General features: G+C 41.7%; 1 protein-coding gene across 5 annotated transcripts in view; it reads left to right on the plus strand.

Moving 5' to 3' along the window:
• The window catches only part of stard13a (StAR-related lipid transfer (START) domain containing 13a), a 57,791-nt gene extending 50,394 nt beyond the window's left edge, over nucleotides 1-7,397 (plus strand). For all 5 annotated transcript variants that reach the window (XM_059538528.1, XM_059538526.1, XM_059538524.1 and 2 more), the window contains 4 exons: nucleotides 3,641-3,901; nucleotides 4,327-4,544; nucleotides 5,141-5,317; nucleotides 5,911-7,397. In XM_059538528.1, the coding sequence (XP_059394511.1) occupies nucleotides 3,641-3,901; nucleotides 4,327-4,544; nucleotides 5,141-5,317; nucleotides 5,911-6,028 (774 nt within the window). In that variant the 3' untranslated portion in view covers nucleotides 6,029-7,397. The remainder of the gene's footprint in view (nucleotides 1-3,640; nucleotides 3,902-4,326; nucleotides 4,545-5,140; nucleotides 5,318-5,910) is intronic.
• Nucleotides 7,398-13,008: the final 5,611 nt, after the last annotated feature.

Genomic DNA, 13,008 nt, shown 5'->3' on the forward strand with positions numbered 1-13,008 from the left:
CAGTATTACTGTTTTGCTATATTTTTCATCAATGAATGCAGCCTTGATGAGCACGAGAGACTGAAAAAACGTCTCAGGTTACGAATGTAACCATGGTTCCCTGAGAGGGAACGAGACACTGCATCCTCTAGGGGTCGCTTTGGGGAACACCTCGTCGTGACCCGTGTCTGAAGCATACTTTGAAAAACGCCAACGTGTTGGCCGGCAGCACAGCCTCTGACGTCACTACCGGCGCGACTATAAATACGCGCCCGTAGGACCCGTCACTTATCTTCTTCGTGAAGTTTGCGTCCGAAGCATGGCAGGGAGCTAGAGAACACAGTGTCTCGTTCCCTCTCAGGGAACCATGGTTACATTCGTAACCTGAGACGTTCCCTGTCAAGGGAACTTCGAACTGCGTCCTCTAGGGGTCGCTTTGGGGAACAGTATACCCATGCCGCCATGCTGAGGGGAGTGCAGGCCAGAATCATGGCAAACACTAAGTACCAACTCTACCATTTCACTGCGAGTCGCCCCTGGGATGGTTAGACGGCTGTCCATGACATTATCCCTTACGGCCAAAGGCCTAAGCTACATACCCAACTTACCTGTAGGGCCTCGGCCCGGGGTAGAGCTGAAGGCTTGGAATCACGAAAGATTCCTTTAAAGGGATACAGCTAAGAACCTAGAATGTTCTTTACCAAGTCTTGCCTGTCACACAGGGGCTACCGCTAGCTTTCGCAAAAAAAACTTGCCGAAAGAGCTGTCTCAACAGTTCTCTAGTAGCAATGCCCTGTTCTAGATAGGTATCAGAGGATACCTGGGTGGAGTGGCGCCCAAGATGAACGGGGCTTTAACCGACTCAAGAAAGGACACGAAGCAACCGCGCGAAGCCCTCACCATAAAGGATTTTAGAAAGAACGCAGAGTACTAGCGTGCGAACTTACCACAGTGTGGATTTCAGAAAGTGTGCAAAGACTTCACGTGCACACTTACCATAGCATGGATTTACAAATACTGTTCTAAGGAGGGGCTCTCGTGGCACTCTGATAGAGCAGCTCATAGGTGGAATGGCCTGGGAGCAGAGCAATTGGAGGAAGAAATGTACAGATGAAGCCTCCGCCACGCCTGTACCATGGCGTCCAGCCCCAGTGGAGCTGGATGAGTCAGAGGAAGCCAGAGGGGATAGTGCGATGCTCTCTCGAGTCGCAAACCGATCCACCCATGTCTGGCCAACCTCTCCAACTCTGCTTCATCACCTTGGTGCGAAGGCGCCATTCCCCGAGCCTCAGCCCCTGCCTCAACAGGATGTCTGCTCTCACAGTGCATCTCAAAAACAGTATGTAGTACTGGAGCGCTCTGGTGAAAAAACCAAGAATTCAGTCTCATATGAGAGGAGGACTCCGAGCTCAGAGTAGCACGCTCATAGGTGACCCTTTTTCTTTTGGAAAAGGGGAGCGCTGCTAAACTACCACGAAAATTGCCCAAACAGCCCCTCATGTTGAGGGAAGCGATGCTTGAGGTGTATAACAAATACACACTGGCTGAATGATGCCCAAGGAACCCAGGGCTAATCATCTTAAGAAAGGGAACGAAGCGGAGCGCGTAACCCCTACCGTACAGGATTTCAGAAAGTGTGCAGAGTCTTGCGTGCACACTTACCACCATGTGGTTTTGAGAAAGTACACAGGCTTAGCGTGTGTACTGAAAGGTTCCTAAGCATCGCAGAGGCGCTGGATCGCACGGGAGAGGCCAGCTCCAATTTTCCAAACCTCAATCGAGGGGAGCATCACCTGAGGCAGTACATACAGAAAGACTTCCGTAACTACCACCTCCACCTTCCCATTGGACGTCGCTAAGCGGCCAGGAGGCCCCTCAGGGGGACCTGGCCGGACATCCATGAAATTCCCTGCAGTGCTGCAAGGAAACTCACAGAGTTTGTTAGTAGACATATAACCACCAGCAATATAACACCCATAAGCAGATAAAGAAAGGGTTACATACTCACCCAACCTCCTGTACCGGAGTCCCGCTTACGGGGCGCCCCCTTTTGGTCCGGACCATCAGTAAGGTGGTTACTATGAATATAGGACCAACCAAAAACATCATAGGCTGTTATGTGAGAAATTTTCCACCTAATCTCAATCAGTTGGAGAGCTGGTGGTTAAAGGGATATTAGGCAGGGGAGGATAAAAACAGAAGTTAAAAACATCCAAAGGAAGTGAGTAACTACTTGGGTATCGCTCCGATCCGGACGAGAACGCTGCCTCGTCTGAATCACATCCCTCAGGTCCTGCTTACCTCTTCGTGACCCACGATTCCTATTGCCCCTGCCCTTAGGCGGGGGAGGAGGGCGAGCCGCGACACTAGCCTTCTGTGCCCGTCTTTGATCCTCAGATCGAGATGGGCCAGGACCCCTTTGTTGTTCGGGCTCGAGAAGAAACCCCCTTTCTTCCCTCCCGATGTCTGCCAGGTTCACCCACAGATGTCTCTCCATTACCACCATGGCCACCATAGACCTACCCATGGCGGAGGTGGCCTGCTTGGTAGCACGGAGAGAGAGGTCTGTGGTGCGGCGTAAATCGGCTACCTGGTCAGCTGAAAGGCCCTCGTCTGTATCCAGGTCGTTCAGCAGGTCAGCCTGGTAAGCCTGAAGCACTGCCATCATGTGCAACGAAGCCACAGCCTGACCTGCTGCTGCGTATGCTTTACCATTTAAGCAGGATGTATCCTGGAGGGGCTTAGATGGCAAAGAGGGAGATTTAAGAGAGGATGTTTCCCCCACAGAGAGATAGCTAGCCAGCGTCTCTTCTACAGGGGGCATCCTCTCATAGCCATTTTCGTGCATGCCCTCGATATTAGCATAACTCGTATGCTGAAACCGATGGATGCGAGAGGAAAACGGCCTCTTCCATTCCTTTTCGACTTCTGCATGTAATTCAGGCAGAGTGAGTGTGAAAGGAAAAGTCCCCCTCTACACTCCTCAGCGAGATTCACCTGTGATCCCCAAGAGCTCATTCTCCTCCGTGCCTCGGCAACGGCGGGTCCTGAGCCGCGGAAACCAGATGGCTGTCCCTCTTTCCTCGAAAAGAGAGACAAAGGAGAGCAGAGCTTTTTCACAGAAAAACGCTCGCAGTGCACGCAGATTGCCCCCTCAAGGACATCGCGCGTGTGCTCTTCGCCCAAACAAGAGACGCAAAGACTGTGTGTGTCATCAGGTGTCAAATAACGCTGACATGGATGCACACACAGTTTAAACGCCTTGCTAGTGGATGCCATGATAACAATGATAGATCGCTCTTACCATTTTGGTCGTTTCTCAGATGCACGCTTCAAACAAAACAGTCAATGAAGACGAAGAAGATAAGTGACGGGTCCTACGGGCGCATATTTATAGTCGCGCCGGTAGTGACGTCAGAGGCTGTCGCCGGCCAACACGTTGGCATTTTTCAAAGTATGCTTCAGACACGGGTCACAACGAGGTGTTCCCCAAAGCGACCCCTAGAGGACGCAGTTCGAAGTTCCCTTGACAGGGAACTCACTGACCCCAAACATTTGAATAGTAGAGTAAATATTCAGCTGGATCGTTACTTTTAAAAATGTCAGTGTTAGAGGAAAAGAGGAGACTTTTGTTGAAATGTTTTTCATGTGGTTTTTGCAGATTCCTCAGGAGATGGTCTCTCAGTCCAGGAACTCATACATAGAAGCTGAGCTGCTGGCGCCCTCTTTAGACGAGCTCTGTAAAAAACAGCCACAACAGGATGAGGAAGAAGTAGAAGAAGAAGAAGAAGAAGAAGAGGAAAGCACGTGTAGCTCTTATCTGGAGAACTTGATACAGAATCTGATGAAAGAGACCAAAGACAAGACAAAGGGCTGGGTGACTGGAACAAATATTGACAATACAGAGATATCATTCAAAAAGGTAACGATAAAGTTATTCATTCATTAATGTTATATGGAATTATATGATTTAAATATTTACTTTATAATTAATACCAGTATTAGTTATTTAGAATATTTTTTTATATTTATTATTTATATAAAATGTGTTTATTTTATTCTTTTTAATTTATTAAATAAATTTTTTCACATGTTGATTTTACATTCAGTGAATAAGCAGAAAAAGTATAAGCAAATGAGTTTGGGGAAATAATGCAAATATTAAAAATATCAATGGAGACATGGTTTGGTAAGTGCGTGGTCATATTTATCGACAACCTAAGTTCAAATCCGGCTCGTGTTATTTCCCTCCTCCAATTTCCTGTCCACCTCAACTGTCCTTTCCAATAAAAGACCAAAAGCCTATAACTGTATAAAAGTCTGAGGAAAGTCTGTTGTCTCTCACAGGTGGGAGACGGGACCCCATTGAGACGCTGGCGTGTGTCTGTGGAGGTGGAGGCTCCTCCATCTGTGGTGCTAAACCGGATACTGCGAGAGCGCCACCTGTGGGACAGTAACCTGCTACAGTGGAAGGTTCTGGAAACTCTGGACAAGCAGACGGAGGTGTACCAGTATGAGCTGAACAGTATGGCCCCTCACCCCAACAGAGACTTCATGGTGCTCAGGTGAGTACAACAACGTGATCTGATTGTGTGTACTCATTACTGTTCGATCCGTGTGCCCTGGATAGCCCATTTTTGATGCCATTAGCAAATATCTAAATGAAGTGATTACACCATTATGGCTGTAAAAAAAACATGTGCTTCATTTGAGCATCTGTAACAAGGGCTTTTTGTGCATCAAACAGTTCTTAAGGTCCTCTGAACACCAAGGTCATAAAAAGGTCGCTCATATCCCTGCTGAACAGCTGGGCATTCATGGAGTATTACTGAAAGACACTCACCAAGTGCTCTGAGCACACTTCTCTGTTAGTTCAAGATAAAATGCTTTCAGCAAAGCAAATTAGACCACCCAGGTCATGCCCAAAATATCACTGTAAGACTACAGTTAAACACCACTTAACAAATACGCAGCTGTGAGGTGCAAACAGTAATCTGGTCGAAGGAAAACATTCAGCTGGAATATTGCATGTTATTTGAAAATTAATCAAATATGCAATTGGCAGACTGACATTTACATCTTTTGTTTCTGTGTAGAGGATGGCAGATGCACTACAAGTGTTTGCTGTGATTTATATTGGTGGTGATCTTGTTCTGTTTAGGACGTGGAGGACAGATATGCCAAAAGGTGTGTGTGCGCTGGTGTCGGTGTCAATTGATCATGAGGAAAGCCCGCGGCTGGCCGGAGTGAGAGGAATAATTCTGGAATCCCAGTATCTGCTAGAACCATGTGGCTCTGGGAAGTCCAGACTCACACATATATGCAGAGCTGATCTGAAGTAAGTGCATTAAAGACAACTCTTTAATTATACACTACTGTTCAAATGTTTGGGATCACTAAGATTTATTTCATTTTTAAGAAGTTATAGTTTTACTCAGCAAGAATACATACCAGAAACCATTTTATGTTTCAAAATAATACAACATTAAACACTAACAGATATCCCCCATATTAATATTGAGCAAAAACACATGAAATAACACTTAATTTGAACATTTTTACTCTCCTTTAACAGTCAGAAGCAAAGCATGCTGGGAACTAGAAATCGCCTGTAACTCATTCTGTGAATGTGTGTATATATGTCTGTACATTCATTCACATTTTTTATGGGAACATCTATGCGCAATATATACTCAAAAGATCAAACAATTAATTTTTTTTCTTCATTTCTAAATATATTTGTATGTATCGATATATAGCTATATATTGTCAATGCATATATTGCTGTATATTGGAAAATATATGAACTAGTGTCCAGTATATTGAAATGTATTATGTATATATTTTGCAGTATATAACCATATATTTTGGTTTTGTAAGGGATAACCCTTAATGCTTCACTAAATGCTGTATATTTGCTTGCTGTTCCAGAGGAAAGTCTCCAGAGTGGTACAACAAAGCTTTCGGCCATCTCTGTGCTAGCGAGGCGGCCCACATCCGCAACTCCTTCCAGTCTCTGGATCCTGAAGGCCCTGAGACCAAAATCTGAACGTGGCTACATGGAGTCAGGCACGAGGAAACTGGGAGGAAGCTCAACGTCAGGGCAGATGGTCACAGAGAACAACCTTTGGCAGGAGAAGGAGGGATTCAAGAGAGAGGAAAATGGAAAGTGTTTATTGTTTCTAGCCCCTTACCTACAACAAACTGCCATGTCCTGTTGGTTCAATAGCCCGTGGATCATTGGGATTCATTTTGAGTGTTTTACCCCTTATAGGGCATTTAAGTCAGATTATTTCATGTCATTTTATGCAGCTGTTCAAAACTGCCACTTTTGAAATGGCTTTTGTTGTGTGTTTTGGGGCATATATGAGAGACGAGAAAAAATGGATAGAGAAAGTGACAGAGACAAACTCCACTGTAGCTATGAAGCTTTGCCTGTAAAAAGTCGTAAAGCTGCTTCCTGTTGTCCAGTCTGTACCGCAGACAGCTTTAACTAGCACCTTTAGAGCTTCGCTTACAACAAACAGATGTGAATGACAAGCCACCTCACGCTAATCTAAAAACAGCAGGTCTGGTTTCATTTTACCGAGCACTTCAAGCTAAAGTACTGCATTCTCAAGCCAGCTATAGGTATGTTATTGTCTGCATTATTTAAATCTCTGTATTTAGGTGTTTTATCCTCATCCGAATGAAGCTAGTGTTACAGTGACTGTATTTTTAACCTAAGGTTGTACCCTGGTGACGTATTGATGTGAAGTATTTACAAGCCCATATCATTTCAAAATTCTGTTTTAAGAAATGTTTTGTTTATCATTACAATATTCCTTCATTTCATTGTCCCAGGTAAGCAATAATGTATTCTCATGATAAATGGTACAGTATTTTGTTCCTCTAACAATGCAAAATGAATTACTTAAGATTAAAATCAAACAATATTGTAAAAAAATATATAAAAAATGCCAATGATTGTTGCAAATATGCATTGTTATTAATAATTATTGTTATTGTCAATGTTTTATGTTGCTGTGTCACACTCTACAATGTCTAGGACATGAATTCATTTCACTGCTTCTGAGAAGCATGTCTACTCTATTCACAAAGCTGTACATTTGTGTGTGTTTGTGTGTAAATGTGTAGATATAATTCAGGTTGTATAATTTGTACATAAATTAGGTTTATTGGCAGGTTTATCTGCTTTTTATGCTCATATCAATATTTTGCTTGAAATATCGCTGCAAGCTGGTTTAATCAGCTGGCTTGTTCTGTGCTGTTGAGATGGGAACCGTGTATTTGGGTTTGAACTGAGCTCAGTGGTCGGAGGAAGACGGTATGTCATGGCTCCAGATAGTTTTTGAACAGTAAACGGTGATTCAAGTTCCAGTAATTTGGAAATGTGGAAAATAAAAACTCCAATGCGATACTGTTGTTGTGTTTTCGGTATATGTTGTGTGTGGGGTGTGTTTTTGTCATGTTTTTCTGAAGCAAAAACTGAACACGGTACCATGTTTGGGAGCAAATATAACACTATAGAACATTGCAGTGGAAAAGATTGTTATATCACTGTTTACCACCAGATGGCAGTATGGCTTCACCACATAGTAGCGTGGGATGTTTGACGTCGCCTGAGGAGTAGGCTACAGGTGCGTTTGCTAACCAACAACAAACTTGGATAGCAATTTAGAGGTCATATAACTGTTTGTTTGGTTCCATACAACATGGCCAGTAATTAACAGTGATCGCGTTTTCCCCTGGGTCTGCAGAACTATTGATCCTTGCCATTTGAATAATACGTCTTTATACACAGAAGTATGGGAGGCAGAGGACACTCACTGCAGGCCATACATCATCATTAGGGAGCAAAAAGCAGTGGCATGTCTTTATTTCAAAGAAGGTCAGATTTCATAAACATTTTGGCGACCATAAGATATCCTTTGTGCTTCTCACTTCTGAAGGGTTATCTCACAAGGTGCTGTGTTTTTGTCTATTTTCTACAACAATTAGTTCTGCCCTAAATAAGTTTGTCTTTCTTTCTTTAATGATATTATTCAGCATTAAGTTTACCAAAATTGACAGTAAAGACTTACTCTGTTGAAAAATGTTTCTATTTTAAATAAATTAAGAATAAAGAAAAAAAAAATTGTGTCAGTTTACACAGAAATATTAACTGTTTTCAACATTGATAATAATATGAAATGTTTTTTGAGGACCGAATAAGCATACAATGAAGACTCGAATAATAATGCTGAAAATTCAGCTTCGCCACTACAGAAATACATTTTAGAATATACAAAATATAAATAATTAATAATTAAAAAAAAATCAGTTTTACTGTATTTTCGATCAACTTAATGCAGCTTTAGTGAGCAAAAGAAACATTATCTTACAGATAAATTTTTTGAATGGTAATTTGTGTTTCATAGGACAGAATTTTCTATTATTGTAAGTGAATCTTGATTGATAACATATTAAAATGTCCATTTAATTAGAGCCTATTTGTGCAAGCCTCAACTTGTCATTATTAATTAATATAATATCATAGATATATCAGCCATGACCCACACTGCACTTTTTAGTTGACATCTGACTGTTCCAAGGATAAAGTGCAGATACACACACAGCTTCAGAGAAGATAGAATTCTATAGGTGATCAGCCAAAAAAAAAAAATCATAAAAGCTCTGACAAATCCAAGAACAGCAATAAGGTTGTTAATAAATAAAAGATCAAATAGATTAATTATTGATGTTTATGTCTGAGTGTGTGTGTGTGAGAGAAAGAGAGACTAGCTATGTGTGTTTTTTGCACTTTGGTTAGATAAGGTCTAGTCAGGCCTTTCAACAAAGCAAAACCTTTGCAAAACATTTCAGGATATATATCTTAAATCAGATGGATTCATTAGACATAATTCTCATGGGAACACAGATTTTAGAAATGACACCAATTAGCAATGTGCAGCAACAACCTTCAGTTAATTCAGCTTTCTGTCATAATGCCCCTGCAAGCAAAGTAAAGGATAAAAAAATAATTCATAAAAATAATTCAGTATCACTTTATTTGGACTAAAGAAAACTGCCTTATAAAGCATGCCTCACTTTTCCCTGCTCTCCTGTTTATTTCTAGCCTCTCATGCTTTTAGAGTTGACAGAGTGTCCATTTGGAGGCTGGATATGACCATACTGCTATGTACATGCAGAGAGAGAACGACAAAATCAAAGACACATACATAGAAAACAAAAAACTACATTTAAGTACAGCCCCGGAGAGACAGACAGACAGACAAAAAAGGAAATAAATACAGTTGCCTTGGCTACCATTTTGTTCATGTCACTGGCTTGCTCACTATCTCCTGGCCCCTCTAGCACTTCCTCAGTCATCTTTTCTTTGTTTCTCCTTCCATTTCCCACACAATGCGCAGACTATCTGGATGGCAGGATTGCAAGGGAGATCAACATCCTCACCATGCACTGAAACATTTTTTTCTTTATCAGTCTATTGTTATCATTTTCCCTTTCGATCCTGAACCACACAGCCTCTCTTGTCATTTCCTTTACAGTTATTTAATTGTTTCATACAACTTATATGATATGTTTTTGTTGCTGTTGTTGTTTTTTAACCAGCATTCATCTGAAATGTCTTCTTTTGTGTTCCACCGAAGAAGGAAAGTCATACAGGTCAGTAATGACATGAGAGTCAGCAATCCAGTTTCCAGTTTTGATTTAGACTGATTAGGCGTAGATTTAATTTAATATTAAGGCAGGTCTGAAAAAGTCAGTTCAGACTGTATTGTTTTTTCCATAACCAGCAAAGAGAAGCAATAACAGTGCCTATCCACTTTTTCAGCAGCCTTGGCTCTGGAAGTATTATTCCCATTTAATTTTCCCATTTGGATTTTTAGGAAGTCTTCTTTAAAGCATTATAAGCATTGAATCAAATCAACTTTGAATCACAACATTGCAAACTTGGATTATAAGTCTTCAGTTTCTGATCATTTTTAGTAGTTATTTGTACTCAATTGCAGTATTGTTGCATGAGGTGGTGGATCAAATTGTGTTGCAGCACATTGCCATAATTGTAAATGAGAGGGATTGTGAACCAATGAGATTCAGATGGGGGCGGAGTTATTCCAGCACATTGTAAGAGTCGTCCTATCACGTCTGCACTCATGACTGTGTAGTTCATGGTTTTGATGTGGTGATTTTCTTGAATTCAGGATTCATCTCATCTGCTGCCCTATGACTCATTGTCCTATCTCCTTTTCTCCATCTGATGGCTTCTTTTCAACTGACAACACACACATTCAGCTTGTGTGCGTATGTGTGAACACACTTTTCTCTCTCCCATAAAAACAGTCACGTCGTCTCTCAAACTGTGGCTGTATGCTGTCAATGACGCAAGTAGCATATTAGATCATTTTCTAGGAAATGTAACACTATTTGCTGATTGTAATACATCCATGATGCGAATCTCCCGTTCCACCACATCCCAAAGCTGCTCTGCTGGATTGAGATCTGGTGACTGTGGAGGCCATTTGAGTAAAGTGAACTAATTGTCATGTTCAAGAAACCAGTCTGAGATGATTTGAGCTTTTTGACATGGTGCATTATCCTGCTGGAAGTAGCCATCAGAAGATGGGTACACTGTAGTCATAAAGGGATGGAGATGGTCAGCAACAATAGTCTTGTAGGCTGTGGTGTTTAGACGATGCTCAATTGGTACAAAGGGGCCCAAAGTGGGCCAAGAATATATCCTCCACACACTATTACACTACCAGCCTGAACCATTGAGACAAGGCAGGATGGATCCATGCGTTCATGTTCTTTACACCAAATTCTGTCCCTACCATCTGAATGTCACAGCAGAAATCGAGACTCATCAGACTAGGCAACGTTTTGCCAATCTACTATTTTCCATTTTTGGTGAGCCTTTGTGAGTTGTAGCCTCCGTTTCCTGTTCTTAGCTAACAGGAGCGGCACCCGGTGTGGTCTTCTGCTGCTGTAGCCCTGGTTGTAAACGAGTGGTTATTTAAGTTACTGTTGCCTTTCTATAATCTCTTACCAGTCTGCCCATTGTCCTCTGATCTCTGTCATCAACCAGGCATTTTCATCCACACAACTGCCGCTCACTGGATATTTTTCGTACCATTCTCTGTAAATCCCAGTAGAGCAGCAGTTTTTAAAATACTCAGACCAGCCTGTCTGGCACCAACAACCATTCCATGTACAAAGTCACTTAAATCCCCTTTCTTCCCCATTCTGATGCTCGGTTTGAACTTCAGCAAGTCGTCTTCATCACATCCAGATGCCAAAATGCATTGAGTTGCTGCCATGTGATTGGCTTATAAGCAATTTGTGTTACCAAGCAATTGAACAGGTGTACCTAATAAGTGGCTGGTGAGTGTATATCATGCAAAGATTTCAGTTTTGGAATAATAGAACATCTTCTTGTTCACTGTTGTTCTAGAAATGGTCCATCTGTTTGAAGTATTTTTCATCTTATGCTTGGCTTTTGTCATGACTGCCTTTCACTCGGGGACACGCGCACATCCTGTGAATAACATCCACTCCAGGATGTGACCAATTACTAGAGCTCTCATCAGCAGAACATATTACACTGACGGCCGAGCCTCATATGTGTGTTCCTGTGATAGCAGACACTACACAGGGTTCAAATACATACTCTGTGGATATATGTCACATTCAGTCTCTGTGTGTGGGGATATATGGAGCAGTCATGACTGCTCAGAGAAGATGTGTTTGTTATGTTCCTCATAAAAAATACTGTCACTTACAGTGATGGAATTCAAAGGGTGCTGAATGTGTCCTATAAGCATATACAGGTGCTGGTCATATAATTAGAATATCTTTAAAAAATTGATTTATTTCACTAATTCCATTCAAAAAGTGAAACTTGTATATTATATTCATTCATTACACACAGACTGATATATTTAAAATGTTTATTTTTTTTAATTTTGATGATTATAACTGACAATTAAGGAAAATCCCAAATTCAGTATCTCAGAAAATTAGAATATAACTTAAGACCAATACAAAGAAAAGATTTTTAGAAATATTGGCCAACTAAAAAGGAATGCTTCAGAATGGAGTTGTATTCTTCTCTGCAGGCTGTCTTCGACCCTTTTCTCCCTCGTACTGGGACGATGCATCGACTGTTGATCCGTATCTTTGCTTGACGATTTCAGCCCAGTGTACGAGGGTCTCCGTGACGACCGGAACGGTAGTGCGCTTACAGCCTGTGGTGACGCATCTAAATTTAGCCTTTTTTTGACTTGACATTGAGATTCGAGTACTGTGGCGATAAATGTGTTTTGAGTATGTTGTTGTATTGTAAATTGAGAATATTTTTATAAGACAGTGCTGGGCGCCAGGGTCAACCAACTATCCGCCAGTGAATGATTGCATTATTGCGACGAACTGACTCATTCTGGTAGCATATGATGAGTGTTAATCGACCAACCATAACATGGAATGTGTATCTGTTTGTTTGCTTGTATTTTATAATGTTTTCTCTTCCACTCAGAATTGGGGTCCTAGTAGTAGCCAGAGTCCTCTGTGTGCGTGGTGGTGGTTCGGCTATTGGTCTGCAGTGTTCACAGTGGGTGAATTTGGTGTGGTGTGGTGCGAGCACAGGTAACGTTAGTTACTGTTTATTAGACAGGCAAGACGAATGCCCCAATTCTTGAGTAGGTATGTGTGTGTGTGTGTGTGTGTGTGTGTGTGTGTGTAACCTGTTCCATGATTGATGCAGTCTTTTTATGGTGATTTATCAAAAGTTGTATTTTATTGTATGTATTGAGGAATAAATCTGTGAAACGCGTATCCTCGTCTGTTATCTGACTCAGCCACTGCGAATCTGTGTGCTTTAAGTTATGTATCTGTAGATCCCCGGCCCATTTCTTGGGTGGCGTAGTCGGGTCAGTGCCATTATTGGCATTGTAGTTAACTTGGGAATACGGAATGCCACAGTATGAAAATGAAAAGTATGAGCATGTACAAAACTTAGTGTTGGTC

Source organism: Carassius carassius, chromosome 45 (genome assembly GCF_963082965.1).
Source record: "Carassius carassius chromosome 45, fCarCar2.1, whole genome shotgun sequence".
Lineage (NCBI taxonomy): Eukaryota > Metazoa > Chordata > Actinopteri > Cypriniformes > Cyprinidae > Carassius > Carassius carassius.